Source organism: Prinia subflava, chromosome 7, assembly GCF_021018805.1.
Source record: "Prinia subflava isolate CZ2003 ecotype Zambia chromosome 7, Cam_Psub_1.2, whole genome shotgun sequence".
NCBI classification, from domain to species: domain Eukaryota; kingdom Metazoa; phylum Chordata; class Aves; order Passeriformes; family Cisticolidae; genus Prinia; species Prinia subflava.
The window spans coordinates 33,113,259-33,132,317 of record NC_086253.1 but is presented as its reverse complement, the minus strand read 5'-3'; the positions used below and the strand labels follow the sequence as shown (position 1 = coordinate 33,132,317).

General features: G+C 42.5%; 1 protein-coding gene across 1 annotated transcript in view; it reads left to right on the top strand.

Annotated features, from left to right (window-relative positions):
* Nucleotides 1-19,059, top strand: part of SNX25 (sorting nexin 25) — a 100,942-nt gene that overhangs the window by 22,296 nt on the left and 59,587 nt on the right. Inside the window, exons 4-5 of the mRNA XM_063402109.1 lie at nucleotides 14,487-14,659; nucleotides 15,517-15,703. Coding sequence (XP_063258179.1) covers nucleotides 14,487-14,659; nucleotides 15,517-15,703 — 360 coding nt within the window. The remainder of the gene's footprint in view (nucleotides 1-14,486; nucleotides 14,660-15,516; nucleotides 15,704-19,059) is intronic.

The following is a 19,059-nucleotide window of genomic DNA, read 5'->3' as shown; positions in this document are numbered from 1 at the left end:
CAATCTGTTGCCATTGACACTTATTTCTCTTCTGTATTAGAAGACATGGTTAATGTATTTGTGGTAGATCCTAGCTATTTTTTTATGTAAGCTAATGAGTAGAAAAAGAAAAGACACTAAAGGGTGGTTACATTCAAGAAAACAAGAAATGAAGGTGTATTTACTTCACAGTAGATCTTGCAGTGGGTTCTAGGTACTACTGGCTTCTAGTTCTGCAATAAGATAGAAATCTCTTGGTCGGATAAAACTCCGAAGTGTGCGCTTTGATTGTTAAGTATCGTGCTTGCACTTGTCCTCTATCAGAATAAAGTTCTTGCTTTTGGGAAGAATTTGATTTGAACAGCTAAAGAATGAGAGAGTTGAATTTTTTTTTTAATCTGAATGTTTTTCTGTTTGAAGCTGGGGATGTAGGATCTTAGAATTGCAGAATTATTAAGTATTATTAATGCTGATTGTTGGTGAGGTTTCTTATCTTCTGAGAATTATGACCACTTCATCTGGTCTTTGTTGGATTGGTATTTCCACTCAGAAAGTCCAGGGAGCTGTATGGAAATTGCACAGGGCTCACCATTTCTTAGCAGATGCAGAGACAGCTCAAGTGCTATGTACAGGCTATTGCAAAGTCAGCAGAAAAATGACATTGTGCTCATACACTACAGATGGAATTTGTGCTGCTGAGTGATGAGAGCATGCATGTAATAAACCTGAATGCACAGCAAATATTCTGATAGTATTTTCTATTTAAGAGAATTTGTACTTTAGCAAGAATTTGAGTTTTGTACAAATTGCCTACTGCTATGGAGTTTACTGTGCTAGAACCTGCTGACATTTTAAGCTATAGACCGAGAACTAAAAAGTAAGGAAGTATCACTTCCAGCTTGGAAGCCTTTAATTATTTTCTGTATTTTTGTGCTGATTTTCAACTGGGATAGAGTTAATTTTCTTTCTAGTAGCTGAAATGGTGCTGTATTATGGATTTAGGTTGAGAATAATGTTGGTAACACTGGTGTTCTAGTTGTTCCTAAGCAGTGTTATGTTAAGTCAAGGACTTCAGCTTTTCATACTGCCCTGCCAGTGCGGAGGCTGAGGGGGTGGGCAGCACAAGAAGCTGGGTGGTGACACAGCCAGGACAGCAGACCCCAGCTGGCTAAAGGGATATTCCATACCATGTGGTGTCATGCTGTGGGAAGGGATACCTTTCATTAGACTAGATTGCTCAATGCCCCATCCAACCTGGCCTTGAAAGGTTCTAGGGATGGGGCATCCATGACTTGTTTGGGAAACGTGTTCCAGGCCCTCACCACCATCACTGGGAAGAATTTCTTCCTAATATCTAATCTAAACCTGCTCTCTTTCAGTTTGAAGCCACTGCCCCTTGTCCTGTCACTACAGGCTCTTGTGAATGGTCTCTCTTCACCTCTCTTTTCGGCTCTCTTCAGGTACCTGAAGGCTGCAATTAGGTCACCCCAAAGTCAGGAATTTTACCTTTTTCTCTTTATTTTTTTCCCTCATCTCACTGTGGGAGGATGAGGGGAGTGAATGAAAATGTGTGATCTACAGCTGTCTACTGGGTTGAATCACAGCTGAATTGCCACAGTTCAAACACAAAAAATTCGTCTTCCTAAGGCAGGGAATGCATATCGTCTTGATCTGCTTTGCTTTCTGTTAATGTTTTAAAGACAGTAATAAATGTAAATTGGCATTCATATTTCCCTCTGTATCTTATAATGAATCCAGTTAGTTTTGGATTATAAATATAGTGGAACAGAGGCTGTAATTAGAGAGAGGTGCCTTTCCTCTTGTGATACCTCTTGGAGTGCTCCATCATTGCTGCCACTGAGTTTATACTGCAGCACGATGGCAAAGGGCATTTTGTGTTTTGTGTGGCAGCTTACGAAGTTTCAAATACCTCTGATGCTGTCTCTGGAGGGGGTGCCATGTGAGCCACTTTGTCTTGGTTTTCCTATATGATAACAGATAGTTCACTAACATAGCAGAAAGGAATCATCCATGCCCGGGAGGACAGATTTCTTGTTTTTTCAGAGTGAAGTTCATGTGTTTTGTGACCAGGTGCATGTTGGACACACAGATTTCTTTACTTTTCTGCTTTCATTGACTAACTTCAATCTGTGATTAACCAGAATGTCTGAGGGGATGAAAATGGGCTGAGACCCTCCAGAATGAGGAAAGGTGTTACAGTCCTTTCTTTTGCTCCTTCTTTCCCTCTGGCTTATCTTAACCATCTCAAAATTCCACTTAGTAATAAACAGCTCAAGATAAATAGCCAGCAGAGGCCAGAAATAAAGAAAAGTGCTGGGAGACCTTGTCCCCCTTCAAAGCATGGGTCAAGGCCAGGTTGGATGGGACTTTGAGCAACCTGATCAGTGGAAGGTGTCCCTGCCTTTGGCATGGGGTTGGAACTAGATGACCTTGAGCCTCTTCCAACCCAAACCATTCTATGACTCTTTGATAAGAGGAGAGGCCACTTTCATGGTGGCTGGCTGGAGATAGGGCATTAGGAAAAAGGAACTTTGTCGAATTAGGTCTGTTTCCTATTTCTTTATTTTATCCCCTGGCTTTCTTTAACAGCAGCTGTCTTTCTTGTGCATGGCACACACATCTGCTGAGTGAAATAAGGGCAGAGACACTTCTAGCCATGGGCAGAACTGTCTGGAGTAACATAGAGCAATGCAAGCTGTGGGCAAGACAGCTCCCAAATTGTTCTTATATGTGTCACTGGGGTGTACTTTGAGGTTCACTTTGGGTTTCAAAGGAAACTGTCACTTTCTAGTGAGAAAATCTGTGGCGTTTTGAATAATTTAGATAGGAAACCATTTAATTTCTAGTATTAGCTTGGTGTATAGAAACGGAATATGATAATTTCCTTTGTCCAGCTTTAGCTAGTTTATGAATTTGGATATGGAGGAAAAGTCAGACCTGGATTTATTTTTAGAAGCCTCTGCTCTTTTCCCGTATGTGCAGGATCGGGAGCGCATTTATAACAGGATTAGCCAAGTGCATCCTGCAAGGGTAAAGAGATTAGTATTCAGCCATTCATGTTTCATAACACCTCTTATTCCTTCATATCTTGTTCAAGAGTCTTTCCTTGGTTACTTTAACTAGAATATAAGCAAGCTGAATACTGCCAATACTATTTTATGTGCTCAAGGATGGACTGTGAGCTGAGTAAGGTGGTGTATAATGATGGGAGTGGTCATGCTGGTATGTGCGTGCAGTGTTGTCTGTTGTGGCCGTGTACTTTCTGGGGGCTGGAATTATCTGATCCCAGGAATGTAATCTCCCTCTGATAGCATGATATATTTGTTGAAAGCTAGAAGCAGCTATTCTTCTGAAATGCAGTTCTTCATTCAATTCTTCATGAAATGCTCAGTCAGTACTGGAAGGTAAGTAAGTAAGATACAGACAAATAGTAAGTGTCTTTCTGTGAAGCTGTCCACACGAAAGGAAGAGGGAGTTCCCTTGCCCTTTCTTTGGGCTAAGAATAACTGTTCTAAATTTTTGCAGAACTATTAACATTTGATAAATAAAACTCTATTTTTTGCTGGATGCAGCACAGGCGAAGTAAGATTTGGCTGCGTTAGATAAGTGGCCATCATGGTTTAACCTCAGCCAGCACTAGCCCCACACAAACCACTCACTCACTGCCCCACCAGCATGCTCAGAGAGATCTGGAAAAGTAAGTGCAGGAACTTGTGGGTTAAAAGTGAGAAAACGTGTGGGTTGAGATAAAGCTTAATGGGTAAAGCAAAAGCTGCACACAGAGGAGAACAAGTCATTCATTCCCTACTTTCCGTGGGGAGGCAGGTGTTCAGTCATCTTCAGGAGAGCAGGGCCCCATTGCATGTAACAGTGACTTGGGAAGACAAACACCATCACTCCAAGCATCCCCTCCTTCTTCCCCCAGCTTTATATATTGAGCATGATGATGCCACATGGCCTGGAATATCCCTTTGGTCAGCTGGAGTCACCTGTCCCGGCTGTCTCTTTCCAACTCCTTTTGCACCCCCAGCAGTGGGGTGATTCAAGAAGCAGAAAAGGGCCTTGATGCTGTCCCAAGTGCTGTTCATCAATAACTAAAGCACCTCTATATTACCAGCCTGTGTTCAGCACAAATCCAAAATATTGCCCAATAGCAGCCATTGGGAAGAAAATAACCCCAGAAAAAACCAGCAGAGTAGGCATGTGGGATTGGAAGATAGTTCATCCTTGTGTCTTGAACCCCCTGACAAGCAGTGCTTTTTGAACAAACCCCACCAAGAAGAGGTCAATTGACACTGGTTTTATTTTTATTAGTAGTAGTATTTTAATTTTTTAATTTTAATTTTTCCCTCTATCTTTTGGTTTTGAGTGTTCTCTGTCTTTAACCTACAGCTAGGGCAGCTTTGACCCCAGAGAGAGAGGAAGAATTGGTTTCTCCAAGCATTAATATGTGGTATCGCAGGCTGCTTCTGACCAGTTGTCTGCTACATGGCATCTGCTGGATTATGCTGAAGTGTTTTTATGTGTGTTTGTGCCCAAACTTGCAGCATAAGTTATGACTCAGGAAAATGAATCTTGGGGTCTGCAGGCTGCTACCAGTGCTGATTCAGAACCTGTAGTTAAGAGCTCAGTGCTCTTGGAAAATGTGCAAGGGGGGAAGTGTTGTGGGGAGATCGCTGCCTGCATGATCAGTGTGGTAAGCTGTTTGGGGGTTCAGGTTTGCATCATATGTGTTTTGATAATGTTCTTTTTGTTTTTTGTGTTTCATAGACAGGGTAAGAGGAGAAAATAACTCTTCATTTTCTTGGCCCGGGTGAATACCTTGGCATGCATAGGGTATATAGATTCGATTTTTTTTGTGATTACAATGTGTATTGTGATAAGATAGTAAAAATAAAAGGGGATGTCACCACAAACTGATCAAGAGCAGACTGATACAAAGGGAGTTTTAACACTTGAGATTTAACTTGGTTAATTCCATAGATGCATCCAAGTTGTCTGGATAGCAACTAAATACCTCCCACAGGTCTTGTTTTTCTTTTAGAATTCCATTTGCCAGAAACCAGAAATACTAAGAGCTGGTTATCAGTCAGCCTCTGGAAAGGTGTGGCAAGGGGATTAGTATGAAGCTGTAGAGAGTTGTTGCAATGGGAACAGCTATGTATGAAAGTGCTGAGAGCAAATTAGTCATGAAAAACCAAGGCCTGAGCATGTTATTAAATGAAATTCAACCCATGGGTAGCACCAGGTCTGAAGCTCACCATTGTTTTCAAGCTTCAGTGTGGGAAGTTTGGGTTTCCTGTTAATGATTGAGTGTAACCTTGACACCATAATAAGCATTAGGACATCCTGGTGCTGATATGGTCACACCACAGTTTGTAAGCCTAAGTTCTTTGCCTCTGTTACTAATATGACATGTCAAATGCTTTTTCCTGAAAGAGGTAACTGTGGCATGTATAAATGACAGGTTTTATGCAGCATAAACATTAGTTGAAATGATTTATAAAACTTGCTGGTATTTCTTGATAAAATAGCAGCTGTAGAAATTTTGGGTTTGGCTTTGTTCACTGTTTCTATTTTTTGTTGTGCTTTCTGGGGTTTATGTGATTTGTTTTTTCTTTTTTTTTTGTCTGGGTTTTTTTTAAGTAGATACTTTTTTCTAGTATATTTGTTATACTGGCTTGTAAAGGTCTAAATTTTTATTTCTTTTATGTCTTAGAAAAGTCAAATATAGCAAACAGTTTTTACTTTGCTGCATTGCCAAGAAGCTTATGGCTGTGAGGGTGATATAGGTGAAGAGATGCAGCCTGCTTGTGGTTCTTGTAGTTCTCAAAGTTGGTTTAATGAAAATGCATGGTGAATGTTGAATATATTGATGCCACTTCTTTAGAGTTGCACTGTTGTTGTTTAAATTTATGGGGGGTCCCCGGGGAGTGCCCCCCGGAGACCCCCGGGGTCTTTTGGGGTCGTGGTGTTCCCGGGCTTGCAGGCAAGGAGACTTCAGATGCCGGTCAGATGCTGATGAGGTGAGGGTTTATTCACTGAGGGAGAGGAGAAAGGAAAGGGGGGAGGGGGAAGGGGGGGAGAGGAGAGAGGAGCGTCCGGACGCCTCCAGGGGAAGAGGAGCAAGAGAGGCAGAGCCTTCTGCCTTAGCATTCTTATCACAGAGGTTCAAAGGGGCGCGGTAACATTCTCCAGCCAGTGAGGTTACAGATACAGGATACTGCAGGGAGGGTACAGACTTAGGACAAACCATACATTTTCCAGGGGTGAGCCAGAGCAAACCATTTCCATAAAATGCAATCCCACAAGTCACCCTTTTTTTCTTTAAAATGTGAGAAGAGAAATATGACATATGACAATTAATAATTTAAAAAATGAAACAGTAATTACAGTTTTGCAGCATGAAACCAAATACAATTGCAGTAAGGATTATGTTATACTGTGAACAGTTGATCTGACCTTGTAATTGCAGTAGACGGGTTATGTGAGTTTATATTGCAAGATTTGAAACAAGTTAACAAATTTGTTTGAGCCTTTCCAGCGTGACTGGCCTAATAGTGTCTAGCCTTTTCCAACTGGCTTTTCAGACCACTACAGCCCCCAGCTTAGGCTGTGGCGCTGACTATGCTCCCACTCTAGGGACAGGAAAACACGTGGAGTTCCCCGGGCTCCACACACGGCTTCAGATTCTCCAGGTGGCCTGCTGCAGTTCCCCCATTGGGGCCGGGCAGGGGCAGTGAGGAATTTAAATCAACTCAAGCTGCCATTGATCTGTCACGGAATTCCCTTAAGGCCTGAACAGCAAGTCACCGACACTCACGGATCTGAGCCAAACCACTCCTTTCACTTTCCAACTGGTTCAACTAAAACAAAAGACCCCCAGTTTTAGGTCATCAAAAGAGAAACAAAAGAAAAAAACTACAAAAACCGTCAAATACTTTCTCAGACACTAATTTAGGTTATCAATCACCCTCAGAACTAACTGAGGACAGCATAAACCCAAAAGCGTTACAGATTCAATAGTCTACACTACTGAATCGCGCCTTACAAGAAGACAATTCAAAAACTGCTTCTCTTGGGTCTACACTTGTGACCTGAAAAGGCCTCTGCTTTCTAAATCAGAAAACAGGGGAATCTGCAATATTTACACACACAAAACTAGAAAGGCATAATTGTAAAACTACTTCATGGGGATGGGAAGGAAATGGAGGGGTTTGGGACACCCTGCTGTTTGGCCGGAACAGCAAGGCACAGGGGCAGAAAAACAGGGAAAGGGAATCAAAGTAGCATTAACAATTATACAAGGCTGTAAAACTGGTATTACAATTTCACTTTAGCTTTGGGGTTTGGTTTCTTAGCGTTTACCTTGTGGAACTTGGAAAGCGGAAGATGGGACGGAGAGCACGTGGCCATGGTGGCCATGCGGTCACAGCGCAGCACGTGGTGTTAGCTGTGCCGTGCCGGGTTTAGCAGGAAAGGGTTAACTCTCGGGGGTTTGTTAAGGGAAAGGGGGTTAGGGAGAAGGAGCAGCGAGGGGAGGAGGAGGTAAGGGTAAGGAAGGAGGTTACACAATTTACAAAACCGAGTTTTGGAAGGTGCGGGGCTTGGGCACAACTGAAGACTGCTTTTTCCTTCTCTGATGGCTGTCTGGCTGAGTTCCTTTCGCTGCTGTCCAGGGCTGCTTGTCCGCGCGGCTTCTCCCAGTGCTGGGGCCCGCGCGCGCTGCGGCGGGGCCGGGACCACGTGTTGGCTCCGCCGGGGCCGCTCCGCCGCCGGGGCCGCGCCGGGCCGGGGCCGCTCCGCCGCCGGGGCCGCGCCGGGCCGGGGCCGCTCCGCCGCCGGGGCCGCGCCGGGCCGGGGCCGCTCCGCCGCCGGGGCCGCGCCGGGCCGGGGCCGCTCCGCCGCCGGGGCCGCGCCGGGCCGGGGCCGCTCCGCCGCCGGGGCCGCGCCGGGCCGGGGCCGCTCCGCCGCCGGGGCCGCGCCGGGCCGGGGCCGCTCCGCCGCCGGTTCGCCGCCCGCGCCGCGGCTGCCGCGGGCCGAAGGGTGCCGCGCCGCTGCCGCGCAGCCCGCGCCGCCGAGCCGAGGCGGGCCGGGGCCGCGCCGCAGCCACGCGCCGCTGCAGCGGTCCCGCCGCGCCGGGGCTCACGCCGGAGCCTCGCCGTGGCGGAGCCGCGCCGCCCGGGCCGCGCCGCCCGGCGGGGCTGCGCAGCCCGCGCAGCGCCGAGGTGGGCCGGGGCCCCAAGGGGCTGAGACCCGGGCCCGCGCCGGGCTGGTCGGCGGTGGTGGGACGGCCGCGTGGTGGCTCACGAGGTCTCTGCACGGTGGGGGAGGGGCCGCCCCGGGCCGCGATGGCCCAGAACGGCCGCTCCACCGGAGACGGCGCAGAAACGGAGTTACCATGGTCCATCTGGTCTCAGGGTCGCTGATGCTGTTGCCCGACGTTGGTGCGTCATCTGTTGTTGTTTAAATTTATGGGGGGTCCCCGGGGAGTGCCCCCCGGAGACCCCCGGGGTCTTTTGGGGTCGTGGTGTTCCCGGGCTTGCAGGCAAGGAGACTTCAGATGCCGGTCAGATGCTGATGAGGTGAGGGTTTATTCACTGAGGGAGAGGAGAAAGGAAAGGGGGGAGGGGGAAGGGGGGGAGAGGAGAGAGGAGCGTCCGGACGCCTCCAGGGGAAGAGGAGCAAGAGAGGCAGAGCCTTCTGCCTTAGCATTCTTATCACAGAGGTTCAAAGGGGCGCGGTAACATTCTCCAGCCAGTGAGGTTACAGATACAGGATACTGCAGGGAGGGTACAGACTTAGGACAAACCATACATTTTCCAGGGGTGAGCCAGAGCAAACCATTTCCATAAAATGCAATCCCACATTGCACGAGCACTTCAGCTCACAATTGTACTGATTGAGACTTAAACAGAGCTCTGCCAGCCTATCTCTTGAAAGATTAAATAAAGAAATATCAAGGCTGAGGGAAACATTTTGTTATCTATCTATCTATCTATCTATCTATCTATCTATCTATCTATCTATCTATCTATCTATCTATCTATCTAATCTATCTCTTAAGTAATTTCCTGTAGAGAAATTTATTTTTTTACAGCCTCTTTTTTTTGTTTAGGTGGTTTTTGTTCGTTTTTTGTGTGTGTTTGGTGGGGTGGGTTTTTTTTGTTTGTTTGGTTTGGTTTGTTTGTTTGTTTGTGGGGGTTTTTTTGGGGTTTTTTTTTTTTTGGTGTTTTGTTTTGTTATGGCTGCTTTTTGAGGGGAGGGTGTGTGTGTAAATTTTCTTACTGCCTAATTTCAAAGCAAACTGACTTGTGTTTGTCCAAGATGCTTTGGGTCAGATGCATACATCCAACCGCAAATACCAAATCTTAATACTACTGAGTCTTTATAATACAGACAGTTACCAGATGGTCCTTGTCAAAATTATGGATATCTAGAGTAGATTTTCAGGAAGAAAAGATATCCATGAGGTTGCTGTGTTGGGAAACCTGGAAGCTCAGATGTCCAGTCTTATGAAACTTATAAGTCCTGCATTCCTGAGAAACGAGATATCGTTGTTAAAATGTGTTGATACTGGCTCAGAGTTGCTTACTTGTAGTATGGGAAGGAAATTATGATACTTCTATAACCCTGGTAATGTTTTAACTACTTCTCTTCAGAAATATTGCAGCAAATGGGGTCTTCTGCTTTCCTTTATAAAATGCAGGATGAACTGTAGGCTCGTGGCAGTGAGGGGTGAAGTCTAACATTGATGGCACTCAGTGGGATACACAGGCAGGAAATGCACGAAGCAGCCTCTGAGCAGAGGATGGTTACAATAGGTGTCTGTTCCCAAAGAGAAGTACAGCTTGGAACAGACTGGGTACAAGGGAATTCATTTTGGCAGGTCCTATCTATGGATCTATATTTGTACTCTGCTGCTTAATCTTCCAGTGCTCAGAGGGGCAACTGAAGGAAATCCATTTGCTTTCTGACAGTATATAAAAGTGTTAAAAATTCAGAGAAGGCTTTTCATAAAATTACAGAAAAGGAATTTGGGCAAGGTTAAGGCTGGCTTTGTAGCTCATGGGGGAGAGAAGATGGATATGATCTGTAAGAACACTGTATAGAGTGTATTCTGTCTGCTGTTTTAAATCACTGAAGTCACCTGCATCTTGACAGATGACTATTGTCACTATCACTTTGGTCTTAATTGTTCAAGAAGACACAAATTAATTAAGTTGCCAGTTGCCATTATTTGAATATTGTCCAAAGGAGATTAATTGACCCTGGTTTAGAGAGCTTGTATCATGCCTGTTTTGGAACTGTTTGCTAGAATGCCACATTTATATTAGTTCACTGCACACAGTTGTGCTCAGAATTTATGGCTAATTGACTGGGTTTTTAAAGCTCTGTCTAAAAATATCTGTGCACAGTTTTAGTTCAGTTTTCTGTGATTACTGAGGGACTGTTTGTTTGGAAAATCCAACCACACAGTGCTAATAATACATGTTCAGAATTTGACAGGAAAAGAAATAATATCTGTGTTACTATTTGGGTTATTTAATAGTGCTGAATATTGATGCTGGAGAGATGTAGAAGTGCTCTGCTTTGTGTACATGTACGTGAATTGCACATAAGTTTCTGTTTTTCCTTTTGGTCTCTGCAAAATGAACAGTGCCACATTCTCACAGAACTGAAGATCTAGGTTTTATATCAAGCCTTAAGAATATGCCTGATCAGGACATCTTAGCCCTTGCTCCAAGGTAGTAAACAGACATGGTTTGGTAGCTGAACAGTGGTGTTAATACGTCTGTGACTGCTCACTGCTCTCTTTTTTAATGTATCAGTGAGGGGGAAGCCGGGGTTAAAAGGGCTGCTGTTCACTGGCCAGATGTTTTGTTGACACACAGTATTTCCCTGCAAGCTCATCAGTGGTAATATTGAGACAAATAGAACTGTAATGCTTCCTGTATACATGCAAAGGAGTACGTAAACCAGTATGTTTTGTCTTGTCTGTTTTATCACTGTCATATTGATTTATTCTGTAACTGTTAAGCTTCCCCTCAAGCTTCTTCTCCTGCTTTCAGTCTTCCTTTTATTTCTCATGCCCAACAGTGATGAATACTGCAGGATTTGTTGACAGAACTGTTTGGCACTGACAGGCAAAGATTATTTAGAGTTGAATTTCCTGAAGACTTTATTTCTCTATTATTTTCATAAATATCTTCCCTTTTGCTTTTTAGATCACATGTAGATATAGTTTGGCTAGGAAAACCTGTTCTAGAGAGTCATATCTTCTTAGGTAATGGAGATAACTGCAGGAAAAAATGAAGATTTTCTTGAACAGCCTGTAAACTGGAGAGTAAGCAACTCTACTCCCCCCTTGCATTCCTGTAGGCAGGAACACATTAGACAAATGAGATGGGTAAGAACCAAATATTTGCCTGTATGCTTGTTTATTCTGTTCCATTTTCCATTTGTGTTCTCCTGACTGTGTGTCAGAAAAGCCCTGGCATAGGTTCAGCTCAGCAAAGCTGTATGTGTTGGCTCTTGACTGGGAATAAATTTTACAATAGGTGAAGGAGTATCTCCATGACGGTAGAGTCGGCGACAGAGTATCTCTATAAGCAAAGTAGCAGGGGTAGCACGTGGTTTATTGTGAGGGCCTTGCTTGTAGCTGCTGGGCACAGCTAAAGCAGGTCAGGAGAGCAGGAACAGCGAACCGAACCGAGAGCGCGAGGTCTCGAATACCGTACATTAAATATCTTTCCAAGTTGAATAGTATCAGTTGGACTAACCAATCTAATACAAGATGACAACATATACAGCCAATAGAAATGTCTCACCACCCAAGGCAAGCAGAAGGGGATTGTTTAATCAAAGGGATCTGGCCCTCATCTTAGCAGGAGTATATTGTTTAATCAAGGGAGCTGGCCCTCAGCTTAGCAGGTCGTTGTTCACAAGCTGATGGCCCTGCACCCCACACCCTAAATCTCAAAGCATGCTTTCATTTCTATCTCCTTGTTGAACTCAGACTCCCAGAATCTAAACCACCATATTTGCAAGGTCTTTCTACTTCATCCTTCCCAACAAATAGGGAGACAGACTTCTCTTGCATGGGTGATACTATAGGTAAGTTAATGCTCCAGTGTGTTTGCAATCCCAAACAAACTGGCATTCCTCAGGAGACTTGTAGATAGATGTTGAAGACAAAGAAGGCTAATCTCAGCTGAGTGAAATTTTCTGTGCATTATGGCTCTGGTTTATGCTTTGGACATGCTATGTAAGTATATCTTGATCTAATCACTAGGCAAGATGTCCCAGAGATAAGGTGTCCAAAAAAGCTGGGGTTTGTTCACAGGCCAAAAAGCAGTGACCATTTGCTTTTAGTTCTAGCTCTGTATCATGGTTGTTAATACAGAGGAATCATTTCTAGTGATAATTCCTGTACTTAGCACTGGTGAGGCTGTATCTTCAATCCTGGGTTTAATTTTGGGCCCTTCACTGCAAGAAAGGCATGAAAATGCTACAGTGTGTCCAGAGGAGAGCAACAAAGCTGGTGAAGGGTCTGGAGGAGAAGTCTTATGAGGAGTGGCTGAGGGAGCTGGGGTGTTTAGTCTGGAGAAGAGGAGGCTCAGGAGAAACCTTATTGCTCTCTACAAATGACTGAAAGGAGCCTGTAGCCAGTTGGGTGTCTGTATCCTTTCCCAGGTAACAAGCAACAGGATAAGAGGAAATGGCCTCAAGCTGTGCCAAGGGAGGTGTACATTATTAGGAAAAATTTTTTCACTGAAAGGATGGTCAAGCGTTGGAACAGGCTGTCCAGGGAAGTGGTGAAATTACTGTCCTGGGAAATGTTAAAAATCCATGTAGATGTGACACTTAAGGACATGGTTTAATGGTGGACTTGATGATCTAAAAGGGCTTTTTCAACCTTAATTATTCTATATTCCCCATGAGTCATCCTGTTTGCCAGCATTTTGCATATGCTTCTGGCTGTATTTCTAAGTGGCTGACTTTGGTGCACCAACCTGTCTGGAAGACTTTACTTCCACAATAAGAGGTGGCTGTAGGTAAATGACCTGGACTTTCTGTCATTAATGTGCCTAGGACATGTCTGAGTTTGGATAAATAGTGAATGCCTTTAAGGGAGAACATGACAGGGAGTGTTTGATGTAGTTTAGAGGAGGCTTCAGGATATGTCTGGAGTATGCAAGAGGAGTAGAAATGCACTGAGGAAAATAGCTATGTATTCAGCTGCCACTGAGAAAAGATCCTAGCAGAACAAGATAAACAGCTTTCTGAGCTCAGTCAGCCACACCACCTGGACTGGTTGATAATGGAGATTACACGTCATCTTCATAAACCACTACTCCTCAGAAAAGAGTATTTACATCCAAGATGTTCCAAGGAATTTGTTTTGAAATTTGTCTTACCTGTAACAGGTGAAACACCTTTCATGATCTGTGTTTGCATAAAAAAAAATTGATTTGTGATTGAGTTAGAAGCGTTAGTAAATCAAACCAAAGTGTCATCTTTACATCTGTTTTTCTGAAAATTAATTGTAAAACTAATTTTAGTCTCCTTAAGACAAATTATTGTGGTACTAGAACAAAATCAGTTATTGTTACTATTCCAACATATTTTCATCCTCCTGAACTGACTAGCAAAAATTAGTTATTATACAATAATGTCTGTCACTGTTGGGTGTGTAGTGGTGTCTAACTGAAAACATTGGGTTTGACTGTATACAGTTCTTGGTCACTTTTTCCACAAACAGAGGCAATGGGCTTAGAGTAGCTCTGTGAGTAACAGTCAGTTGACTAGGACAGCAACCTAACTTAACCAGGATGGCAGCCTCCAGCTCTGAGAAGAAAGCAGATGTTATGGAAAATAGGAGGAGGTAGTGGTATGAGACGTGAAGGTACAAGCCTTTGTAGCACCTTAGAGCCTTCTACTGATCACTAGTCTTGGCTGCCTTTGTAAATTACTGTGGTGCCTCTCAGGTGACACTGTCTGTCTGTCTGGAACCACTGGCTTGGTCACCTTGTTAAAATGGAGTGGGTCACATCAGGCATGTGGCCGTAAAAGAACTGCTAGGGTACCTTGTCTCTGCTTCTACAGCTGTTTCTGTATAAAGAAAAGGTACAGCTGTGACCTGCGCTAAGGAGTTCAGTCAAACGTGTTCTGAAAACTCCAGAAAACTATTGGCACCTGCAAGGAGATAAACCAGACAGGACTGGGCACAGAATCAAGGTAAGGGAGCTTTGCTCCCTGTTTCTTTCAGAGCTGTCATCCAAAAACTTGTTTGTGAGGAGTCTGCAAACAACAGTGTGCATCATGGCCTTACCCAGCAGCATGTTGCTGCTGTGTGTGTTCAGCACAGCACCCACCCAGTGCTCATGCTGCAGCATTTTATCAATTAGCTACTGATGATCATAGATGACTTCTGATACAAGTGGTATGTAAGTTCTCTCTTTTTTTTATTTTTCTCCCTCTAGGCAGGAAGATCTACCAAGACCTTTTTTGCTGCACTCATGCTTGAGGAGCTCTGATGAAGAAGTAAGATTTCTGCAAAAATGTTCTCAAGTTCTGGTGTATTGTCTCCTACCCTCAAAGGATGTCCAGTCTGTCAGCTTGCGCATAGTCCTTGCAGAAATACTTGCAACAAAAGGTAGATCAAAGATAAGAGATGGTTAACCATTTGTACATGTGCAATGTTAGCAGCTATAAAGTTTGTCATGTATATGTCTTGATGATCTGCTTTTACATTCTGAAATTTAATTTCTGTGATAGTCTGCAAGACACTGTATTCACAAAATCAAGCATATACTTACTTAACTGCCATGATTTGATGCCAGGCTATTTATCACATTTCAGGATAAAACACAAATTGTCCTTTCTTATGCTCTATTTTTCATAGAGGAATAATTTTGCAGCTTCCCATGGCATTATTTGTAGTGATTATATGTATAATTCTGACCTTTATATTTCATTCAGATGAATAAACACATCCTTAAATCTGTGGATCTTGTAACTGAATCATTGTATTATATTTAATTCATTATTTTACACTTTGATTTATCCAGTGTATTTTTTTAAATGGAGGGATTTCTATTTTGCTTTTATCAACTACACTTTATAAATACAGTACACATTTTTTATATCACTGTCAAGTTTGGAAATTATGAACTCCCAAGTATATTATGCAATTCAGTTTAGTTTCATTTATACTGGCAATAATGTCATAGCCTTCAGAAGACACAACATAAAGAACAAAAACACTTGGGATTTTCCAAATAGAGCTCAGCTTTGTCAATGTACATCAATTTCTGTAACAGAATAACCTGTTTTATCAAGAAGGTATATGCAATCTCAAATGTACTGTTGGGTCTAGAAGACTGGTTTTGGATTCTTTGATGTTTATAAATCTGGATATTTATTTTTGCTTTTAATCTGCAGTTTTCATTTGCAAGACAGCAGTTATTGTTCAACATAAGAATTTTGTTTTAAAATATTTTTCCTCTCCAGTACTGAAACCAGTGGTGGAACTGCTCAGTGATCCAGATTACATTAACCGAATGCTACTCAGCCAGCTGGAGTACAGAGAACAGATGAATGAGCATCAGAAGAAAGACTACACATATGCTCCTTCTTATGAGGAGTTCATCAAACTCATTAACAGCAGCTCCGATGTCGAGTTCCTGAAACAACTGAGGTATTTAGCATTTCACTGTAGCTCATTCAAAACTAAGCATGCTTCTTTTCCAGCCCATTACTAAGATTTGAATGAATTGAGATTTTTCTTTTTAAATTTGATTTTAGATTTCTTTTTGTTTGGTGAAGCAGAGATAGTAAGGATGATAAGCTACAAAATTTGTTAGATCTCTAATGTAATCAGCATTTTAGCTCAGTGGCAGAAAATGCATTAAAATTCTGCTTAGTACTATACTGGAGATGATTGTACTGTTGAAAGGGATAAATGCTTGAAATGTAGGATTGGCATAATGAACTCTTCTTTGAAATGTAGGATTGGCATAATGAACTCTTCTTTGCAACTTGCCTCTGTGGAGTTAGATGAAATATGTTGAATTTCTGTTAGTGTGGATGGTTTTCTCCTCATTATCTTTATGAATCATGACTTGGCCATGGTGGTCTGGTGACTGTGAACTATAATCACCTTAGGGACACTGAGCATTTAGAACAGTTTGCTGTGATTCTGTGGCATGGAAAAGAAGGGGTTTGAGTACCAGCACGTTTTACTACTGGATGAGAGGTTTTCCTGGCCTATTGCAGGGAGGTGTTTCCCAATTGCATCCTTCTTAACAATGTTAATGAACTCTACAGAGTTTGTTAAAAACAGAAAAAACATCACTGAGCTCCTACATATCATGAGTTTGTTTGATGTTCCTGTTTTCTAATGCAAATAGCACTTGCTGATTTTCATACTAATTCCACTCCCTGTCTCATCTCTTTTTCCTTATATCTCTCCTTTTAATATATTACCTGCATCTCCTTTTAATATATTACCTGCTTGCCCAATAACCAGTAGTTTATGCTTGTCTTATCTTTACAGCTGTTTCTCCTCTGATTTCTGATTTATGTGAAAGGATAAGGAACAACTGACTGGGAAGTGGGAAACAGAGACACTGCTGTTGTACAACTTCCCTAGATGTCCTTGAGTTTGTTTTGTTGAGCAGAGCAAAGCTTTGGAGGACCTCTGAAACCATTTCTGGAGTGTTTGTCCTAAGCTCTTACAAGCAGCCAGAACTGGTAGTTTTTCCTCTTCCCAACTCCCCTCTGTTGCTGCTGCAGGCCATCTTTTTCTCTTCTCAGATGGCTGCAGCAACATCTGAAATACACATGCATATTGATTACATTTGGTGAATTCTGTCATTTCTTGTGACCCTGAACTTCTGTTAGGTTTGGCCTGATCAGGCCAAGGGATGGCTTACCGGGATGGAGTATTCAGACTGCATAAATAACATCATACTTTCTCTTGTTCATCTATTTGATTCTGAAACCACTTGCATTTCTGGTATAGGAAAAAACATTTAGGTGATGGTGAAATGATTCTGTTGCTTGGCTACTTATTGTTCATCTGCTGTAAAATTTGCTCTTTACTCTGGGACAATGTGCCTTTCCTGAGAGCTGAAATTAGTCTCTATTAGACTCTGCCTAAAACCTAATTGACATATTTATTAGCATAATCACACTAATGGATCTGTTTGTTTCAAAAGAAACCCAACTCTTATGTTGTTGTTGTTGAAGCACATTAATGCTCAGTGTGTTCTTTTTTTAGCTGATAGGTCACTTTAAATTGCATTCTTTAATATCAGAGAGCAGATCTGCTTTATGAAATAATGTGGTTTTGGCTGCACCTAGGTTTTTCCTTTCTAGTCCATGAAGTCCAACTGCCATCATCTTGAAATGTGTTCTTCTACACACTACAAAATGTTGATCAGTCTGAGCAGTATTTTAATGGAAAATGTCTGAGAAAATGTGTCTTCTTTTTGAAGAGAAATATTATTTGATTTTGGAGGCAGTGTTCTTGCTTCCTCTGTGCAGGGCCAGTCTCTGAGATAGTGGTTAAAGAGCATTTCCTGTGGGAGAAGGCATTCCCATTCTCTTTGTGCTCCAACAGTGTGGGAGCACCCAGAGAGAGATGAGCTGACCTGTAGCCATCTCAAATTTGTGTAGTCTGTTTGGCAAAGCTTTCATGATTAGCCAGTGAAAGCTTGCAGATTTAATAAAACCAAACAGTGGTCCCTATATGGGTTAGGAAAAAAAAAAAAAAAAGGGTGGTACTTAGCTGTAATTCACAACAGTGAACCACAGGGCAAATCTATAAAGAAGGAATTAAAGAGGAAGAAACAAATAAGCTGTTGTGCACTTATCACTGGGGAGCACAGTAAGAGTCTGTTGGAGTGATGGGAGTGGGGAAAATGCTTCCAGTTCTGTTACAACAAATAAATTACTGGCATGTTTCAGTTAAACAGAATTTCCCAGTTAGATGCTATTCTGGGTAATTATGCTCATCAAGAATTCCTTTTCTTGGTTTTATTTGGAAATAATTTTTCAGTGTCTTTTCTAAGCCAGTGCATGGCATTCATGAACTCTAAGCCTCCTCCTGTTACTTGTAATGTTGCCACATAACGTATTGGTAAAGAACAAATTCAAGCAGTAGCAATTTTCGGTGTAGACTTACCTTTGAGGGAAATTTATCCTAAGGCACTACTGTTGCTGGGAACTCATTATTTTGTATTAAACATTCCTGTTGTTCTTATCTTTGCAGATTATTATCTATTTAATAAAATAAACATAAAATACCTTGTGAAGTTCAAGAGGCCATGAGACACTGATAAACATTTCCTCAGACTCTTGACTGAGCACAGTCAAGAAGGCACGGACTCCTGGCTGCTCCTTGATGAGTGCACGTGACAGTACAGGAGGGAGGGCTGATAAGGCATCCTGCCAGACTGATCTCATTCCCAGAGTTTTGTAGGCTTTCTTGTGATTATAGCCAGGTATTCGTGGTGGGGAAGGCAGGGAAAACCTCTGGCTGGTTCATGGAAACCTGCGAAAGGGATGTGTTGCTCTCATCCAGAAAGTCAGAAAAGAGAGGGAGGCTATGTGGGACTCCTTGTAAGCAAGTATAAAGCTCTCTGCTATGCAAATAGCTCTTGCTGAAAGGATAATAATGATGCTAGGATTTTCTAAATCGTGCTTCTCTCCTAGCTTAGAAGCACTAACTTAAGAAGAAATATTGTATTGATTTTCTGCATTGCTTTTATGGATTTTATTCTTGGAATGCATTTAAATGATATAGTAACTAAATACTAATTTTGGAGAACTTTAGGATTCATTGTTTGTTTATATGTGAACATCTAACATTTAGTCACTTAATCTCTTGGAACATAACATTGTTTTTGTGGAAATATCCCTTTAATTTTTGTTGAGAAATCGGGGGAGATGATATTTTCATAAAAATGAATTTGCTGATTTCTGGGGAGCTATTTTGGGGTTTTAAAATTTGTTTTCCTATCATACGTTTACAGTCTGGAGAATTGAATT